This window comes from Aythya ferina (assembly GCF_964211825.1).
Source record: "Aythya ferina genome assembly, chromosome: 7".
NCBI classification, from domain to species: domain Eukaryota; kingdom Metazoa; phylum Chordata; class Aves; order Anseriformes; family Anatidae; genus Aythya; species Aythya ferina.
The window spans coordinates 18,419,092-18,440,242 of NC_140302.1; the positions used below are offsets into that span (position 1 = coordinate 18,419,092).

The 21,151-nt window shown below is 44.0% G+C and overlaps 2 protein-coding genes across 9 annotated transcripts in view; both read right to left on the reverse strand.

The window, feature by feature from the left end:
- Positions 1-6,227, reverse strand: part of ALOX5 (arachidonate 5-lipoxygenase) — a 30,121-nt gene extending 23,894 nt beyond the window's left edge. Inside the window, exon 1 of the mRNA XM_084525940.1 lies at positions 5,999-6,227. Coding sequence (XP_084382066.1) covers positions 5,999-6,148 — 150 coding nt within the window. The 5' untranslated portion in view covers positions 6,149-6,227. The remainder of the gene's footprint in view (positions 1-5,998) is intronic.
- Positions 6,228-14,098: 7,871 nt separating this feature from the next.
- Positions 14,099-21,151, reverse strand: part of MARCHF8 (membrane associated ring-CH-type finger 8) — a 94,058-nt gene continuing 87,005 nt past the window's right edge. For all 8 annotated transcript variants that reach the window (XM_084526086.1, XM_084526080.1, XM_084526079.1 and 5 more), the window contains 2 exons: positions 20,905-21,052; positions 14,099-18,720 (listed from right to left, as the gene is read on the reverse strand). In XM_084526086.1, the coding sequence (XP_084382212.1) occupies positions 18,416-18,720; positions 20,905-21,052 (453 nt within the window). In that variant the 3' untranslated portion in view covers positions 14,099-18,415. The remainder of the gene's footprint in view (positions 18,721-20,904; positions 21,053-21,151) is intronic.

Here is a 21,151-nt window from a genome sequence, read left to right on the forward strand (position 1 = left end):
ACCCATGAGATGCAGTCTTTTACTGCATGCAGGGACAGCACCGAGCAAACTGTAGTTCTGGTAGCACTTGAACTACCAGAACAGAAAGAAATGAGTAATCATTTCCAGTATGACCAGTAAGGAACCACATGGTACTAGGTAGTTCTGGAGAATGAAAATTGACTCTCACTTTCCAACAGCATAAACAGCTAAGGGCAAATAGGAGCAGCCAAGTGCTCATTGTAGCAAAGCAGAATTGGCTACAGCAGTCAGGAGGGCAGCAGACAAACCCCGCTCTGCGCAATGATCTGCTAAGCATAATGTGGTTACAAGTAGAGACCGCATTCTGTCATGTGTTTTCTAAATGCCGACAATAATCTTGGAAACAAATCAGTTGCTGATATCGAAAGGGTGAGCTACTCTTTCTCTATAAGCTGCAGGGTCTTTAGGCATTCACCTGCCTGCATGTGCTTTGTCATTTGGCTCTCTGCCTAGACACCGTGTTCTACTTGCTCTTTTCAGGAGGACTTTCTAAGCTCTCTACAGGCATTTGATATATACGCACTATTACTGTCTTATTTGCTAAAAAAAAAAAAAAAAAAAAAAAAAAAAAAAAAAGCAGCTATTTCACATAAGGACCAAAACTGAAAAGTGAAGCAAGATTAAATTCCAGACAGGGAAAAAAATAATAATAATAATTTGTAAATGTCTCCAGATGGTACCTGTTATTTCAACTCTTAGGAAAGTAAGAGTATGAAAGTTTATGAAAGTATGAAAGCACTCATACAGTTAGAAGAACACGCAGGCTAAGAAGGACCCCTCAGTATCCTTCTCTTTCTCATTCAAACCCAAGTTTCCCACATTATTGATGCCAAGTACCCTTTTCTGTGAGCTGTGCATCAATAACTATCTGTGATAATCACTTCAGGATGAAGACATCTATCTGTCCACCAAAAATTTGGGATGACAGACTTTAGTTCTCTCACAACTTGCTACATGAAACTACCAGCTTTCATAAAGTTCATCACATCTAATTGATTCACAGCAATGAGAGAAAAATAAATATCCAAACCCGTTAGGTTTTGAAGTCCAAGCTGCAGACAATGAAAGACTGTCTGTCTGTCTTCCCCAAAAGATGTTCTTTGATAAGCTTCGAAACTGTTCAAGCCAGATTGCTACACTACAACTCCTATGAAGTTGCTTCAAACCAACAAATATAATGAATTTCTTCTAATACATAGCCTAATTTCACTTTAAGCTCCAATATTTAAAATTAGTATCAGCATCATGCATTTTGATATGCTGAGACTTAACAGACTAATCTCAGTTTGAGCTATATTCCCCCTTTCCTACTAAAGCTAAAGATATCAAACAGTTTCTTTTAAAAGCAGGCTTATCATGTCTTAAATCAGAATTTGCAATGTTTTTGTCAACAGTGCACCCATGCAAACAAGGTGATAGCAAACAGGGGAACTGTGCTTCACAAACAGCATGGCAGTCCTTGGCAAGCTTGGAACGACAGCTTGCCTGCCAGGACTGGAGCTGAGAGATGAAAATCCCAGAGCTAAGACTTCAGTCAGCATATTAAAATGATGCCTCTCTTTCTTCTTGCATATCCCAACAGAACAGAAACAGTTCTTTTAGCAGAGATAATAAACTTATCCTAAACATTTTGAATGCTTATGTTGCTGGATCTTGAGCCCTTTCACCCCTCCCACACACACTGTCCCAGACCAGCTAGAAACATAATGTGTACAGGTAAATCCATTCCCTTGATGATTCAAGATTTTGAACCAGATGTGGAGACTGAAAAAAGTTAAGCAGCTTTTCTCAGAAATCACCATAACAGTGACTTGAGCCACCACTATGGTGATCTGTGACTGCAAGACCTGTGCTCCTGGGCTAAATGGATGGAGATGCCTTCCTCCCACAAATGCGGATTGCAACTATCACCCTGATCTTTGCCTATCTCCCCTTGTCCAACATTCTCAGCTTCACTTGTCGATCGACACAAGCAATTCTGGATGATGCCTAGAAAACATAGGTAATAGGCTCAGATTCTATTTCCCATTCTTCAAATCTTCTTTCCAGAATGCAGTACTCCTACTGTTTCTAATTCAGGTTCATTTCCCTGCAACTTCTCATTTTCTCAATAAGAGGAGTGACCCTAAGCTTGTAACAACAAACTTTTCACCAGGCTCAGGTTTCGCATTGAGTCAGTGTTTCTGCAATTCCGTATGCCTTTTCTAAGACCAGACAGCACCTTGCAAAAGAGCCGCTAGTCTCAGGCTATCATACCATTTATCTCAAACTTGGTCACTTCCTGCTCATGCACCTCTTTACACAATTACAACACAAAATTAATTCTCTTTTCAATTTCAACACAATCCTGTTGCATTTGGTAGTCCAGAGCTGGAAGTAACCACCTTTCAGAGACACAGACCCAATGAAACCACAAAGCTACGCAAATAGCTTGTGTTCATTACTGCAAAAGGAATTTAAACACATCAAGACTAATGCAATAACCTATAGAGCAATAGTAAACTACATCTGGATTGGAATTGCTTTGTATTTTGCTATTTGGGATTTTTTTTCCTCCAACTTTTCACTAATTTCCAGTTCCAGAGTTAGTCATGTACAGAAGAAACACAGTCTGAACAAAGACAGTGTCTGGACAGGGGAAACATACTGCACCATTTTTAGCTCAAGTCCTCATGAAAACCTCTTTCTGTCAAGTGTTTAGTATAGCACAGAAAGTCTGAAACCGTTTCCCCAAATCCTTGTTGCTCAAGGCCTGACTACTCTTTTTAAAATTGCTCTTCTCTAAATGTTTAGCTAACCTCCATTAAAAAAGAATCCTCATATATTTATGTCTATAGTTCCTGTAATTTCACATTTATATAAATACATCTAGGATTAAAAATGAAACAGCAATGTGAACCAGATTCAATCTGTTGATAGAAATGTCAATTTGATAGCCAAGCCTTTGGAATGGGAATAAACCCATTCCTCTGGTAAAAATCTCTTTGAGAATATTACAAGAGCCCTTAAATAGTTGTCAGTGTAATGCAAAAAGGACATTCAATTAGCCTAAATGTTCCCAAGGGTTTTTAGACATTTTATGACCATCATGGTTCCATGTCAATGGCAATTCTGGAAGCAAGGATTCCCTCCTCACTCAGCTTTCTCTACCTCTAAGCCAGGAAGACTAAGGAATAACTGAGATTAACTAATGCAATTTTGCTACTGCAGTAACAGTACATCAGGCGATAGAGATGGTGCAAGGTCCTGAAAAACGCTGAAGGTTAGTTGTTCAAGGCTCTTATTGTATCCATTGCATGAGGTCTCCTGGTAAACACATGGTGCTCTTGATGTCTGCACAGTGAGCCAGAGGTGACAGGAGCTTTTATACGGCTGACTTCAGAGTGAAAGAACAGAATTAGTGACGGCTGCTGGACTCTCCAAACTCCTGTAGCATCCTGTCCAGCTATTTACTCTCTGTAAAACCTCATCTCTTTCTGATTAAGGGGAGCCTCCTGCTGACCAGCCTAATACTGCAGCAGGGATGACAGAGCAGCACCCTTTCTGTAAGCACGAAGCTCAAAGCAGACAGAGCTGTACTTCCCTTCTGGAAATAGTTGTGAGTGAGTTTCAGCAAAAAGCAGATGAAGGGGTAACAGGAAGAAAACAGAACTGAGGGACACGATGACACTCATGCTGAAATTGCTCTGCACCAACAGGAACTTACTCAAAAAACAGTGAGTGAAGAAGAGAAGCTATGGCTTTCTAAATTGCCCGCGTCCAGCACTTGGCAGCACTAAAACTAAAACTGAGCTGCCTTTGTGCAAGCCCCCTCAGTTTTCTCCTCACCCCTCTCCCTCTACCAACATTTGGCACACAAATCTTCCATTCAGGAGTGGTTGGAGCCCCTCATCCACTGTATCTAGTAAAAGTCACAATTTGCATTAATTTAAATGAAGCCATTACCAGAACTACTGAGACTGGCCCAACATTTAGCAACTAAACTGTAAAGTGGACAAAGCCTTACAAGACAGTACTGTAGAACTGTTGTTATCCACAGGAAAAATGCCCCCCCCCCCCCTTTTTTTTTTTTGTGATCACATTTAAATTGCTTGACAGAAAAAGAAAGTTATAGGGATATTAGTGACACACCAAGACAGGACTGGTTTCAATTGCTGCATTTTACAAACCAACCAACCCGAAACTCTTTTTACCTTCTGTGTGTTTCTCTTTTTTTTTTTTTTGTTTTTGTTTTTGTTGTTTTGTTTTTTGGGGGGGGGGGAGGATGGGTTTTCTGTTGTTGTTGTTGTGTATTTGTATTTTTTCTTTTCTTCTCTCTTTGCACAATGTATTAGTAAGACTTACAGTGTTTTGGGCATAGCATTACCTGAACAGGTACCTGGAGAAATCCACAGCGCTGTCCAAGAAAATGCCTGCAGCAACAAAACTTAGCACATCATACTGCAAACATCCCATAAACCAGGCATACTACAGACCACATTAAGAAAAGACTGCATAGTTCTCATATCAGACAAACATATAACAATGAACGGAAATAATTAATTTGGGTACTAGGAAAAGTAAAGGTTTTTGTCAAGGACCTTTGCAGCTGGAAACAAGTTCAGAAAAACAAAAGATGGACCCTGTCACTGAAAACTTACTTAGCTAACAAAATATTTTGTCTAAAATGCTAGCTAAACACTTTTACACAGACAAATCCTTTCAAATCTACCTAAAAGCTACAATCCTGAGGTGAACATAAAGGCTTTTTCTAGGTGCACAGATCTGCTCTAGGGCTACCAAGCTCCACCAACCTCTGCTCCTTGCCCCCTCGCCCTGCAGAGCCCAATGCTCACACATCTGTCCCTGCTGGACCTGTTCCCACAGCAGTTCCTGGACAGCTGCTGGGCATACACTTGATGCTCACATCATGGCATTTGCTCCCTGTGACAGGATCCTGTCTCCCTAGATGTTCAAAGTACTGCCAGCCACCTCTCAAAGATCCTGAAGCCCTCTTTTGGAGCCTAGGAATAAGAGCAGACTGCCTGGTTGCAGGAATCACTCAGTGCTCATCTCCTTAGCCAGGAAGGGCTCACTCCTGGGCGAGCACCCTAACCCTGAGTCTGCAGAATACTCTGAAGCCTTCTACAACCTCTCTTGCTAATGCTAAGCTTTGGTTAACGTTACTTACTTTGGTAAGTATGTGACTGTTCACTGGATAAAGGAAGAAGAATAAGAGGATACCCATCTGGGAGATTAGGATAACAAAATCTCTATGCAAATGAACGTTTAATCATGAAGGAAAGTAATTTCAACAGCAGCAGCTGGTAAGTGCCCACACCTCCGAACCTTCTAGACCACTTACCTCAGCACTTTTCACTAAAAATATTCGTGGACCATATCTACATACACCATCAACCCTTCCTCAAAATGCTGACTTCTGTTAACCATATCTGAGGTGTCTAATGCAGAAGAGGCCGGATAGCTGACTTAGGCTGTGAACCTCATAGGTAGAAATAAGCCTCAATGCGAGGCAGCACCGTGACAGCGAAGTCCCACTTGTACGTGTAGCTGTAGGTCTCATTTCCAAAGTGAGTTATGCTAAAACTTTCAAAACCACTTAAAACGGTGAGGATAAACTAAAGCATATGAGGCTGCAGACGGATAGCTGTGACACTGTGACAAGGTGCCAAGACCCCAGAGAGCACAGGACGCACACGCTGCAGTAGCGAAGGGCAGCAAGAGTGACCCAGCCACCTGCCCAGCCCCAGCCCACCTCACCTCTTTGCTCTTTTACAGCTTTCCCTGGAGCTGGGGGGGCATTTCTCCTGGCAGGCATCCCGCTTCCCCCCAGAAGCTCCCACCAGGAGGTACCTCGGAGGCAGCACAGCCCTGCCTGCCGCCCCGGAGCACCACCCGTTAGCAGGTAGCGCACAAGCAGCGTTCACAGGGAAGCACCGGAGCCCCCCGACCACCCACCCCCGGGCCGCGCACTCACCGCGCCGCGCTCGAAGTCGTTGTAGAAGGGCTTGTCCAGGAGGTGCCTCTCGCTGCAGCCCGCCGTGCCCTCCAGGCTCAGGTACACGTAGTCGTCCGTGCCGGCGAACCACTGGCTGCCCGTGGCTACCGTGACGGTGTAGGACGGCATGGTCCCGCCGAGCCCAGCCGAGCCGAGCCGAGCCGAGCCCAGCCGCCTCCTGCCCGCTCCCCGCTGCTCAGCGCCGCCTCCTCCCCGCAGCCCGGCCCGGCTCTGCCCTGCCCGCCCCCCCGGGCCGCCCCCGGGGGGGGGGGACATGGGGACGTGCTCCTCGCCCTCTGGCCGCTCCGGGTACAGCCGCGCTGCGCCCTCGCTGTGCGCACCCGAGAGCCGCAGGTCCCCGCGGGGCACCCGGCTGTCGGCTCCAGGCACCCCACACGTTGTGCAAGGAATTCCTCTCCTCTTGTCAAAATCCCTCCTGTCCCGGCACAGCTGCCTATCAGCGCTGTACATACACACATCCCACACCATTTCCACGGTAAAAATCCCATAATTTCACAGTCCACGTCCTACCTACAACAAGCACCAAGTCTCTGCTATAATTAAGATGCTAACGTTTGGACAAGTGAAGAGCTGTCTGATGCTGTACACTTGGCCCTTAGGCACCAAAACCTCCTATTCTATTCTCCTGTTCTCCTATGCTATTCTCCTTTATTTTCACCCAAAACCACACGCTGTAACCCAGCCGTCTGATGCCGTTCTGAAAGGAGCCAGGCTGGGCTTTTGCAAATCCCAGCGTCCTGCCTCCATTGCTCTGCAGTCAGACCAAGCACCTTGCTTCATCGCTGCCAGCCAGGCTTCTGTGCTGCTGTGAATTTCTGTGGCAGGCACCCAGAGCAAGAACAATTAAAATCAGCTGAGGAGTGATAAATTAAAATCAGCTTTGCTCATGGCACACTGGCACCCCAGCTGCTGTGCTCACACACGTTAACCCACTCCTCACAGCCTGAGGCACTCATTATCAGTCTCCAGCCATCACATACAGATGACAGAAGTGACAGACAGCAGCTTGAAGTTAGCACTGGCTCTGCCTGCTTCTGGTCTGGCAAATGTGGCTGCAAAGTGCTTCATGCCCCCTCCAGCACGAACAGTGAGCTGCAGCAACTTGGGCTGCTGGGCACCACTGCAGATACACTTCCTGAGGCTCTGCTTCAGCTGCTAAAATTGGAGTTATCCACGTGGATCGTGGCTTGCTTGCTTGCTTACCCACTGTAGTCAGTGGTGGCCACACAGCACTCTGGACAGCCTGCAATGCCCTGTTCTTCCATCTGGGAAGTGTGACGGCACTGGGCTAAGCACCTACATCTCTTCTGTACAGAGACTCAGCCACTTGCTATACTGTGACACCATCAGATATCAAGGCTCTTGCACACTGAGAGTATGTATTTACATGTAGGCACAAAAAAAATAAAAATAAAAAAAAATCACTGTGCCTTCTTTGGCTATATGGAATTGCTCAGTGTGAGTCTCTAGTCTGCTGCTGCTTTTAAATTTTAAAACACCCAGAAGTGCAAGACTGGCAATGGTCACATTGCACACCCAAGGTAGCTGCAGAACCCCAGCCCAGAGCTCTGATCTCTCCTCCTGAGGTTTAAGCAGCAAGTGGCTTCCTGTGTAGTGGGTTTACATGGCAAGGTTTTGGTAGCAGGGAGCCATAGGGGTGGTTTCTGTGAGAAAGATCTAGAAGCTGCCCCATGTTTGGGAAGGGCCCCATTGTTTTCCAGATCCGGGCCAATAAGCGATGTTGTTTTGCGCCTCTGTGAGAGCATATTTAAGACAGGGAAAAAACGCTGCGCCAGACAGCAGCTGGGAGTGAGAGAACAGCCTTGCACATGCCAAGGTCAGTGTAGAGGGAGGGGGAGAGGTGCTCCAGGCGCCGGAGTAGAAGTCCCCTGCGGCCTGTGGTGAGGACCATGGTGAAGCAGGATGTCCCCCTGCAGCCCATGGAGTACCACGGTGGAGCAGGGTTCCACGCTGCAGCCCGTGGAGGAGACCACGGTGGAGCAGGTGGCCCTGCACCGACGGAGGCTGCGGCCTGTGGAAAACCCCTGCCCAAGCAGATTCCGGGCCGGACCTGTAGCCCGTGGAGAGGAGCCCACGCAGGAGCAGGTGATCTGGCAGGAGCTGCTGCCCGTAGGGGAGCCAGGTTGGAGCAGTTTTCTCCTGAGGGATGGACCCCGTGGTACGGACCCATATCTGGAGCAGCTCTGGAAGAGCTGCTGCCTGTGGGAAGCCCACGCCGGATCAGTTCATCAAGGACTGCATCCCGTGGGTGGGACCCCACAGCACAGGGGACGAGAGTGACCGAGAAGGAGCGGCAGAGAAGAAGTGCTGTAGACTGACCATAACCCCCATTCCCCGTTCCCCTGCGCCGCTTGGGGGGAGGAGGTGGAAGAGGGTGGATGGGGGGGGAAGGTGCTTTTGGTTTGTTTTTTTTTTCTTTGTTTTCTCACTTCTCTCGCTTGTTAGTAATAGGCAATAAATCTTACTATCTCCTTATGCCGAGTCTGTTTTGCCCGTTACAATAATTATTGCGTGATTTTCTCGTCCTTATCTCAATCCTTGAGCCCTTTTCACATATTTTCTCCCCATTCCTCTTTGAGGAGGGGGAGTGAGAGAGCGGCTGTGGTGGAGCTCGGCTGCCCACTCGAGCGGAACCACGACATCCTGCTACACCGCAATCCCTTCCAAGGATACTGTGATCCCATGAAAGTGCACCACAAACTCCTAAGTCCTTCCTTACTTTTGATTTTCCCTTTATAGCATATTTCAAAGAAATCACACATCATTTTTGCACAGGTGCCACCAGCACTAAAGTTCTTAAATTTAGGCTGACAGTCAGCTTTCACTCAGAGCTACCTGAAAATCTTTTCACACATCGGTTCCTCAGAACCCGCTTTTGTCAGACACGAGGCCACCTTCTGGGCACCTTTGGTTTTGCTGCAAATACGGAGCAAAGCATTGTTCAAACCTTGTTTAGTGGGTTTCCACATTTCTTTGCATTTCAGTTCCCAAGCAGCGTTTGAACCCATCCCATTCCCATGGGTGTTAGGTTTTGTTTTCAGACTGTTCTGGCCTCTTCTGCACAGATCTGCCTGTGGAGTCTCCCTACAGTACTGCAACTTCCCTTACCAACACAGTAAAGAAAATACTTGGTGAGTTTGGTCCTGTATCTGAAATCCATAGGAGTGTGTTGTTCTCCCTCCAGCCCCTTCACAACTCTATCTCTTTTTAGTCTGCTCCTTTAGAACCTTTCAATTTTATCTCAATTTCCACTTGCAGCGATTTATTAATGATAGTGTTTACTATTGGTAGAATTGCACATGCTTCATATCAAGATCCTGCCAAACAGAATAGATCATTTTTCTATGTGCAAAAAGAAAAACCAGCCCTTTTACCAAGAGACTACCTTATTTCACCCCTGAGGAGACCGCACCATATGAGACCCCTGCATGATTCTCTTCTGTGTTTTACCTGATGGTTGCTTGACGTCGGACAAGGAAACCATACTTGGAAAAGGCAGTTGGATCACCTGGCTGCATCCAAGGTGAGTGTCCTAAAGACGACGACAAGGGACGAGCGAGCCCGCTGCTCAGGCACACAGACAGAGGCAGCCTGCTTTCCTCTGGCCAGGCCTGGGAAGGAGGCGCTGCCTCTGCCTGGTAGCCCTGTTCCTGCAGTAGGGGAAAACACCCAGAATGGTGAAATAAAACTCCCTGCCCCTTTTTGGAAGCAGGGCATGAGCCCGCTGCAGGGACAGGAGGGTTATTCATGGGTCCTGTTCCTCTAAGTAGTGCTCAGATTCACTGTGTCGAACTTCCCAGCGGAGGGCAGTTGCTGTCCCTCTCAATCTTCTTGCACTGCCAATGAGAAACAGGGTTGTACTGTGAAGATGTCACATCCCTTATAGCTCCCCTGAGGCTACAGATAATTTGGATCAGCAGATGGCTCCTGAAGTATGCTAATAAAGGACTGGGGATGGGGAGGAATGATGCAACATGGTAATTACCAAATGATGGAGGTGATCAGCAGAGCCTGCAGAAATTTACAAGCTACATAAGTAATCTAGGGGGCATTGGCTTAGTAGCTGAGAACACACGAGTGCTAACTGCACTGCTCCACCAGACCAGAAAGCAGCAGCTCCTTGTTCACAAGCCTGCTTCTGTCCCAGCTAGAGGGACCAGAAGTCAACTCTAGGACGGCAAAGCTCAGCACAGGGTGTCCTTGCTCTGCTATCCAGGTGGTGGCGACGCTGACACCAGTTGAGTCTATCACAAACCCGAAGCAGGGTTGCTATACCAACGCTTACCACAATATCCTTAAACAGTCTGTGTATCCTTAAGCACTTACCCGAAATCTGCAGATCCTCTCACTGCCCCTGCAGATGTAGCCGTGCTGCTCTGGCATTTTGCAAGAAGAGAGAGGAAAGGAGGCAGAGAGACAAGGAATGCAGCAGCATTTGGGGCCAACCTTTCGAGATCTGAGAATCATGAAACTGGAATAGCTGTGGGGGACTGAAGTCTGGTGCAAATGTCCCAAGCCCCGGCGACAGTCCCAACAGAGGCACGTGCAATATCAGCTCTAATTTGAGGGCAGGCAGGTCCAAATTCATCCCTGAAATAATACCTTTGACTTCTGCCTCCACTTACTTTGGCCCCGTGCTACCAGAAAGCTCAACTGTTGGATTTAATTTTCATGAGAAAGTGCTCTATTGGGATAAAATTAACCATCATCTTGCTGGCAGAAGAATGACTTAGGTAATCCTGTGGTCCTGGAAAAAAAATCTATCCTCCTGTAACAGCACTTTCAGGATGAAGAAGTAAAGCATGAGAACAAGACAAGTGGCAAGATAGACTCCAGAAAGACTGAGGATGAACTTCCTGTTCATGCTCAGGAAGGGAGCAATGGAACTTTATGAGTTAATTTAGGATGCAGAGGGGTAAAAAGCCCATATGAAGTACTACATATGTTGCCTAAGACACCTGTTTTCTCAGTTGGAATCAAGTCAGAGACATTTCCTATTCTCTCCAAACCACAAGGATAACCATTTCCCTTGACAAAGGAACATGCTCTCCCCAACACCAGACCCTACAGCTCTAATAGTGATGAATTCTCCTAAGCTTGCATGGTCTGCCCTATTTGCAGGTGGTCTTTGAGGAAGAGAGCATCAGAGCAAACCAGCACACCACCAAGCTCCCAGCAAAAATGGTTGGGAGGTTAATTTTAGTGAAGTCTTAAAATGTTAGGAATTGCAAGCCCGATTCCTTGAAGTTTGGGGATTTAACAAGCGCACCCTGAGTGGTGATCGCCCTCCTCCGCTCTGTGCAGCCTCAGGGTTGTTTTATTCAGTTACTTCAAACCCTCCTCTGATGTTAAAGCCTTTGAGACAACTTCATTCAGCCCCTTAACACTGCCAGCCAAGGTCTCCTCTCTATTTTCAGCTACCAGTTCCTCTGTCACCAATCTTGCCTTTTCTCTAGAATACACTTTAAAAGAGTATTCTTAAAGTTTGCCATCACTTGACCCTTTCTGAGTAGTATTACTTTTTCAATTATTCTATCCTGAGTAATAATGCACTGAACTTGTTCCATATTTCCTTTATGCAGAGCTCTATCATTTTTAAAACCTTCCCTGCCTCCCTTCTGAATTACTTACTCCTCTCCATGTGGCCAGGACGATTTTTTTTTTTTTTAAACCTCTGGTTCTTATTCTATGAGATATTTTTGCCTGATTTTCTGATGTCATCCATCCATCCTAAGGCTGTGAAAAAGCATCCTCTTCTCACTGTCTGGATTGTGGTAACACCATACCCCATCAATCCCAAAACATCAGAGAGCATCCTACACATCAGAGAAAGGAGCCAAACACATGATTTACAGGAAAAACTGGGATGTCAGGCTGACATTGAGCTTTATATACACAGTGCCAGTTTCGAGTACTTCCATAGTTATCCTTATGAATCACATGCTGACGTAATTTGGCTCCTCCTGACACAACCCTCTCTGCCCTACTTTGCCCAGAGACAAGATGAGGACTGAGAAAATAATGACAGTGGTGAAAGAGGAAGGGCTGGAGGGAAGACAAAGGAAATTTGGGTTGCATGAGTAGAATGAATGGGAAGGGCAAACACACTATGATACGGGTGAACAGGCTGAGGATGGGGAAATCTGGACAGTGGCTTCCTGACAACGCCCTTGCAGAGAGGTCATCTCCTCTCCAGCCAGGGCGTCCTGTGAACCCTGCTTTCTGCACCTCATCCCTCTGCTTCCCTCAGCCCTCTTTCCTAGGGGTCCCACCAGAGCAGGCTAGCAGGCACAAGTCTGGCTCTCAAGGGGCTTGGTTTTCTGAGGAGCTGGGAGGCAGCAGCTGCAGTCTCCATTTAACACCTCCACAGCTCCTAGAAGACACTCAGGTGGATCTTCCCAACCCCTGCTGCTGCCCTCCTGCCTCATATGGCTTCCCTCTGTCCTGGTGCAAGACGCAGTTCACACTGACGCTGTCCACCAGCTGACAGTCACTACTCACCACATGGCTTCAGCTCCTGAGGTCAGCTGAAAAATTCAGTCCCTGGAGCCACAGCTGTGCCACTGTTCTGCTCTGCCTTGGAGATGGGCACGCTTCACACAGTGACAGCAAGACTCTCAGATCAAAGTGAGGTTTGCAAGAGGGAAGAAGTTATTTTGTCATTAACTTGAGGTGCCTGATGCCAAAAGCGTTTTTAAACCAGAGTCCAAACAGCTCTACAGGCTCTGCTCCTTAAGAAGCCTATCAGCTTTTTAGCCCAGAGACTGTCAATCAAATGGCAGGCCCTGTATCTCACTTACCATCTCTCCAGCAAGGTATTTTTGTATATAAGATTTGCTGGTGCATTTTAGTAAGCTTTATACAAGCAGTTTCATGTACCATCACCAGATGTGCTTCACTAAGGAATACAGGACACAGACATTTTTGCTTTGCATGAAAAACACCTCTCTAGGGCTGCAGTATTAAATATCCTCCCATTCCTTACCTGACATAAAATTCAAAATTAGTCACTCTTTAAAAAGAAAGATAAATTAAAAGTTTCTTTGAGACCCCCCCGTGTCTGTTACTGCCAATTTTCCAGATCTTATTTACTCTTTGGCACTTATGCTTTTGTTACAAGCTGTCTCATATCAGTGCATATAGCAGTTTTCCTTGATATACCGGTGCTAGAAACCTATTCTATACAAACTGCTGAAGACTTCATGCCTGAGGCTTGGTCTTGCCATGAAAGCACATATAGCACTGCAGTTGTGCTTTATGCAATGAACAGCTATTGCAGTTGTCCACCACTTGATGCTTATGCAAACTTTCTTCTTAGACATGAATCAGTGTAACGAGCATCATCTGCTCGGCACCAATGCACATGAGAATGACGATATCAGACATCACTCACAGCAACACTCATCATTGACTCAAGAAGCTCCACAGATTTTACTGCCTACAGGAGTCCTCTCTCCACCTCCTGCATGGAACAAACAGACAACTCTTCCCACGATTCCTACACCTGACCCCAAAGCACCTATACAAAGTTTTATCTTCTCACTGCAATGAAGGAGTCACCCACTTATTCTGGTGATTAACTAACCTTTTATGATCTATGACATCTAATTGTCATGGATCCTACTGCATGTTGGCGCCCTATGCTGAAGAGCCATGTGGTCCTGGGTTCACTCTGGTGAAATTAACTCACTTCATTTGATCATCCCACTACTGGGAAGCTCAACTTTTCTCCAGGCTGGGCTGCTAGTGCTGTTTGAAACAAAATGGATACTGTGCTGATTTTGGTTTGTTCTGTTTCTTTTTTTTTTTTTTTTTTTTTTATAGAAACACTTTATTGCTGCAGTCAATAACCCTGTGTATCACACACAAATAACCAATTACAGTTTAAGAAACTAAAAATAATTCTGCAAGTGGCAATACTGAGAAAATGAACATACATGAAAGTATACAAAACTATACATTTAAGTTACTAGAAATTTACTAGCTAAAAAATTCTGCAGAACTGTGAAGTGTCTTGTATAAACTATACAACACATGCCAGTGTAAAGTTGTTTAATGTTATACAATTACCTATCTACAAATGTTTTACCTAAGTACAAGATCAGCTGCAATTTTTAAACAGTTATCTTCTATACAAAGACAAGTGCTTTCAGTACTTCATTGGAATATACAGACACTGCAATATCTCAGAACTAGAAAATAATCACAAAATAAAAGGTCCTGTTTAGAAGTTTTCTTTGCATATCTAATATAATGCTGCGAAAATCCAGCCAGCAATATCCTTGCTTTTGTATTTGCCCTGTTTCACGCATATTTGAGAGGGATCCAACCAGAAACACAGACCTCCCTTTCATTGCTGGCCGCAACCTCCACAGCAGACTACACTGGAAATCTGTATCTTAACACGCCTCAGCTTTAGGGGAGCCAAGTCCCAGTTTGTAATAGATACTTACCCAGAAAACACAGGGCAGAAGGAATCTGCTCCTGATACAGCACCAGCACAAGTAGGCTGGATGCCCTGATCAGCACAGGGGACACAGTAGGAGGGCTGGACAGGGAGTTACTATTGATTCCCAGGACTTCTCATGCTGTGGGACAGAGGCCCAGGACTTGTCTAGCTCCTTGCAGGCTTGGTGTAACCTTTGTTGAGTCCCTTCTGTTGAAGCAAAGCCAACCTCAATGACATTCACCAGGTAATGGTGGTGGAACTGGCCACCTCTTCAGAGCCCAGGGAAACATTTTAAACACTGACCTCCTCTGCAAAATACTGGATTACAGTTGAAGAAAGTCCTGAGAAATCATAGTAATTTAACATTTCATGATCTCATAAAGTGAAGCAACCTTATGCAGCATATGCCTGTATTTCTAACACAACACATGTTCATGACCTGGCAGATGCGCTGAACACGACATAGCAGGGAGATTTCCTTGGCATAGTCAGTGATTTTTTGGACAGGACTTAGGAGTCAATAGCAAAGGGAGTCTGGTCAGATGTCTGGGCCATACCAGTAAAGGTTCTGGCAATCTAGCAAAGGGGCTGTGGTAGATGGTATTGAGCCTACATTCCCTCCTATTTAAATTCTCATCTCAGGGAAGTCACATGTAATCTGAGCTAATCCCGGGGAAAGGACAAGGACCAGAAAAGTCAGACTTTATTTGTCATTTCGAAAGCTGCCAAAAGGAAGTTTTGGAATGCCTGGTGTGATGGGGGGCATGATCGCTTCCCTTACCAACATTGGGCAGAAAGAACGGTGCTCACCTGAGCTAGCATCAGTGCCTCACAGCTAGAAGCTGAAAACAAGTCAACAGAATCTCCTTAAGGAGGAAAAAAGAAAAAACACCATTCAGCCTTCTTACACCTTTTGATAGCACCATGCAGAAGCAGAGAACTGCAGCTCCAGAAGCCCCCTGTTAACATCAGGCAAGAATTAGCACAAGTGTGATCGGCATAAACAAAAAATCCTGACAGATGGATCTCTTCTAGTTCAAACCAGCTCCTGCTGGTTTAAGCAATCCTCAGTAGAGCAGAGAATTAAATACTATGCTTTTCTTTCAGAAAAAAGCTACTGTGGAAAGGGAACGGTAAGCAGCAACACTGGCTAGAACAATTTTATCTGCAATTATTTTTCCCCAGAAGATTTTACTAGAGATGGTTTTTCTTCCCAAGTTGAAGATACATAGGGTTACAGCAAAAACAAACAAACAAAACAAAACTTCAGCATCCTGAATACACTGAACACCAACTGGCATATGTTGCATGGAGCTTCCAAAATGCCAAATGAGATTTCACAATGCTTTACCAAGAATCATTTGTGACAGTGATTGAAACAGGACCAGCATCTTACAGTATGCCATACTGGCGCTTGTCAGAACATCAGTCAGACACTTTTGCTTCTCAGGTGTGAACTGGAGCACACACAGGTTTCATACCAGAACTTGTCCATTTTCATTTCATTTCCTTAGTGGCCACAGATCAGATGAGAACACACACAGCATCAGTCTGCAACTGATTCTGTGCATCTTGCAGACACGAAAGCCGTGTGCACTTGGGCATTTCAGAAGAAAACGATGAAGGTGTATAAGACCTGATCAACCCACCTGAGTTTATCCAGTAAACCTTTTCACAGAACAAAAACCAAACCAAGACTCAATGTTATCTATCTGAGTTCTCGGAGCAGGATCATCCACAGTGGAGTTCAAGAAAGGGTCCAAGTAATTGCACTTTAAAATATGGCAGGTGTAGGCAACAAACTCTACATGAACGTGGCCATGAAGACTGCTGCCCAGGTATTAGCAGGGCTTCTCTGCCTTTATCACATAAGTATGGGATATCCTGACACCTCACACAGTATGCAAACCCATGCCAGCGCAGCTTTGCTAGGACTGTCCAGAAATCTTAATATTTTAAAACATTTCAAGAACAAGGTACCATGTTGTTCATGAAGATCACAGCCAGTAAGCTTCAAGCATGAGATCATACAGAGGCGCGCACACACTTTTCTTCTAACAGCTCTTAGTGTGTGTTCTCTTACCATACACCCCTCTGAGGCATTTTTTTTTTTTTTTTAAGATTAATTTAGAAATAAATTAATATTACATTTTAAGAAAAAAATAAATCACTGATCTCTTATTCTTTGGGATATGTTAAAGCAACTAATTTTAGTATGAGAAGATTATGCCCAATGAAAGTTGTACTTGGAAAGGACAAAGTAAAACCTGAACTGGACCTCAGGATTTAATTCAGTATCTCAGTAAATAAGCAGAAGCTTTTACCTAACTGAGAAGTCCAGGCAACTCCTACTAACACCAATCAGAAGATTATCATTGTCTTTACAGAGATTCAGACTAGGCTCTGGTAGAGAAAGTTAGCTTTCAGATGCAGAAGCCTCATGTGCTGAGTTTTAGTGGGGCTTTGGGCCTGCCCCAGTCACACTGATGTGAGACTTTGGTTAAATGACTTGAAACTGGACAGTGGTTCAGTGAAGCAGAACGGTCAAGTAAATGGGTAAGTCTGTCTAAAGCTCTGCAAACAGATTTTAACACTGTCCCTCTTTTTGTTAAAGCTGACTGATTAAAAAGAAGTCCCAAATTCAAAGCAATAGCCAAAGCAATTCTCTGACCATGTAATTCATCGCCTCAGGACTAAAACCATGTTTAAACTCATACACTTAATGTAACATTCACTTCCTCAACTTTGAACTTAGTACTTCCCCTCACAATGCCAAATTCTTGGGTAATTCACACATGACACAGCACTAAAGAAGGAAAACCAATTTCAGCTGTATTGACTAAGTATCTTTTTTCCATAACAGCTCACATTTTTACTAATATACCAACAAAATCTTAACCAATGGTTCGGAATGAAAGTTACATCAGGTATATAGATGCAGGTCTGTTGATGGCCTGACCTGTTAAAAAAAAAAAAAAAAAAAAAAAAAAAAAAAAAAAAGCAAAACCAATCCCCAGAGCATTGAAACCATTACGTATTGAAAACAAACACTGTACACATCCACTACTTCCCAAACACAAGTCACGAGTGCAACATTCTTTGAAAAAAACATTGTTCCTCAAAGGAAACCCAAAGAGGCAGTTTTTTAGTGTTATGTTTAGTAAGATAATGTGTTCATGTGTTGGAAATCACAGGTTGGAATTTTAATTTTTTTTTAAATAAGGCAAGAGGTTTACGTTTCAGTAGAATGGATGGGGTAGAGAATGAAGAAATGTTCTGAAAAATGACACATTCTTTCAAGTTTCATTCTCATTGGACATACATATTACAAAATAAAGATTTTTAAAAGTGCTATATGCTTTATGAGTCTCATCACAATATGTAAAGCATAATTTTACACTTGCTGCCTAAGACAAAATGTTAGTGGCAGTGTTAGCAGTAGATTAGACTCTAGCTTTCTCATTTCCCTCAGTTTCTGGGACAGCCTCCTTCATCCTGCTTAGAAAAAAAAAAAACACAAGACAGGAAAAAAAGACAACAACCAACACTCTACACGTTTTCCAGAATCATTTAGAGTCATCTTCTAAAGTAACAGACTCCATGAAGTTGATGACAGTTCACCAGCGGCTTGCTTAATACCACAACCAAGGCTCATTCTACTCAGTAACCTGTGGCTCTTCGATCAGCCCAGTACGTGAGACGAAACGTTGAGAGGTATGCAACCATGATAACATTGACAGATACGCCAAAGGGATTTAAAAAAATTCCCACAAAACGCAAATGTAAAAAACTTCATCTGCCAGACCTCGGCTGTTAGCCAATTTTAAAAAGGTAGAGCAGTTTGCAGTAAACAATGATATTTTAAATCTTCAAGGACATACAGAAACACCCATCCCACCCAGCAGTCAGACGTGAAGGATTTCTGCAGCACAGTCTTCTGGCTCTGTGTAATGTGAAGAGTTTGTATCTGAATGGTGAACCCCAAGCATTTCTTTACTTTCAAAGTTTGGCTCCATTAGTGCAGGTTTTTCAAAAATATTCTTTTTGCTAGTTTCCGGACAGTTTTGTACATATATTACTCGGTTATAAGCTTTAAGTCTCTTCCATAGCTGTACGTACACTTTGCATTGTACATACATGAACAGAAGTCCTCCAGTGAAACCAATAGCCACAACCACCAACTTAGTCCAAAATGGCCATTCTAGAATCCCTGAAAGAAAGAAAGAAAAAAAAATGAATATATAAAAAGGACCAGGTCAATATTGGGTAGACAATATGGCGTCTCTCAAAAACATTCCTTAAGGAGACTATCACAGAGTTTGTATTCTGCCAATTTTTTTTTGTTTTGCCTTGTTTCTCCCTTTAAGTTAAACATATGCAGGCTTCTAAGCTAGTTGAGTTCACATAACATGTTGAATGAGCAGACAATTTTATCCTCATCAGACCCAGTATCTTCTAGTTGAACTACAGCATCTCTTCTGGTGCAAAATGGCAAGTGTTGAAGATACTGAAGTGTTCTAGCAAGCTTATCTGCCATATTAAGAACAACCACCTGTACTTTTCCTGAATTTGTGTGGCTTGAACACTCAGCCACTGGATCTTGTTACATTTCTATCGCCTACATTTAAATGAGGGATTACATATTTTATACATCTTCTTTTATAGGTCCTGAATCCACTCAGTCTCTCTCCTCTTGAAAGATAAGCATCACAAGATGGATATGAAACCACACTGAATCACACACTTCCAGGTTTCTCACAGAATCAGCAGCAGCATAGCAAAATCACAGGCAAGTCTTCAAAGTTTTTACCAATGTGCAGGCCACTGTTCTTTTGGAAACGCATGGTAGTGTGAAAAGATGGAAAATGCTTTAGTCCCCAAACCCAAAGGGCACTGCAACATGACTACTGATGAAATCCCACCAGTGATTAATATCTGAACCTCTGACTCACAGGTGAGCTATCTGATGCTATCTGTAGGCAGCAATAGCCTACGCTTGCCACTGTGCAGACATGAATTCATAAATGTATGCACACTCCCCACATGCACCCCAGCTCCTCGGAGCACTCCCCAGATTTAGAATCCAAATGAAGGGAGCAAAGACAGCATTGTAACACGTGCTAAATATTCCGTTACTCTTCCTAGTCATGTTCATCTAATATATTTATTTGCTAAAATAACCTGGAGACTACAAATCTTTGACAGCATATGCTTTTCATTATTATATGGAAACCTTACATTGAAAGAGCAACAATTTTTACCATACACAGAAAAAAGTGTTGGATAGAACAAAAACTACAAGCTTTCATTCAAACCAGCTTCCTGACTGAAGCTATGAACAATCTAACTACAGCTAAAATTAAAAATTACTGCAAAACAGTTCTGTTTAAAGTGTGATTCTGTTCTGAAAAGAATAACGGCTCTGTGGGTTTGCAGGCCTATTGATGCTCAGCTACCTCCACAGATGATGCTCTTCAACCACAAGCTAAGCATTCTCCAACTGCTTATCAAGTTGGCATCCAGCGCTCTGCAAGCCAGTACAGTTTACTTTGAATCAGCCACAATCGCTCCCAGCCTTGTTACACACCCTGTCCCTCCTATCCCTGCCTTCAGGGGGAGCTCAGTTGCCTGAGAAACCGTTCTGCAACAGATGGAAATCATGGCCCAGCACACCAAGGTAAACAGATTTCAATTTGGTAAATTTACAGCTGGCATTCTGAAGAAAACTTACTGTTCAAGAAGTTAAGACATCCTTGCAGTGGGGTGGCAACCACTGCATGAATTGCAGTGTGTCTCATCTCAGTTGCATGAATTGGAGTCCTAAGAATCAACCTGAATTTCTTCTGCTTCATGTACAACCACTAATTACAATTTCTCCAGCTGAACATGTCTCTCACAGGAAACTTGTGCTAACCCATCTCACAGATGGCTGAATAGAAAGACTAATCCTGTTAGTTTGGCTCAAAGATTTGGATTTAGGTTCCTCTTTCTTCTTCTCTTTTTTTAAACTGTTCTCATTTTGCTCAGCTAAAGGTAGCCATAGCAGCAAACAAATGCTTACATCCCTATCTGCTCAGTAAGTGTTGCAGTTGAAAACTACATTAGCTAAGCCAATGCAATTTTGTGTCTGCTACAGTGGATTGGTTCCCGTATCTGTGCATTTCATAACTGCAAAAGAAATTGCTCTGAAATAGACTTAAAAGCACCCACAGACAAATTTACACCAATTTAACTAAGTCATTTAAAAACTGCTTTTAACCCAACCCAACCTCAGGCTAAAGCTGCCTCATCTAAGTAAAAGCATTACCTGCACACTCATGTTGTACACCCTCTCTGCATTCAGGATCAATAATTATTCCAAGGGAATAAGTGGGAAGATAACCGAGTAACATACCAGTAGTCTGTCCCTGTTTAATCTCTTCAGCAGTCCTGTCTATGAGGACATACAGAGACCACACAACGCAGGTGATGGCAATGATATGGAATGTCACAGAGCACATGATCTTCCTCCTCTCACTGGCTGTCATCTGTAACTTCTCCCACTGTCAAGAAATCCAGAAGCAGAGCAAAAGATCAAGTATTTATCACAGTTAACAGAGAGTATAAAAACCAAACACTGATAAGAACAAAACCAGACAGCA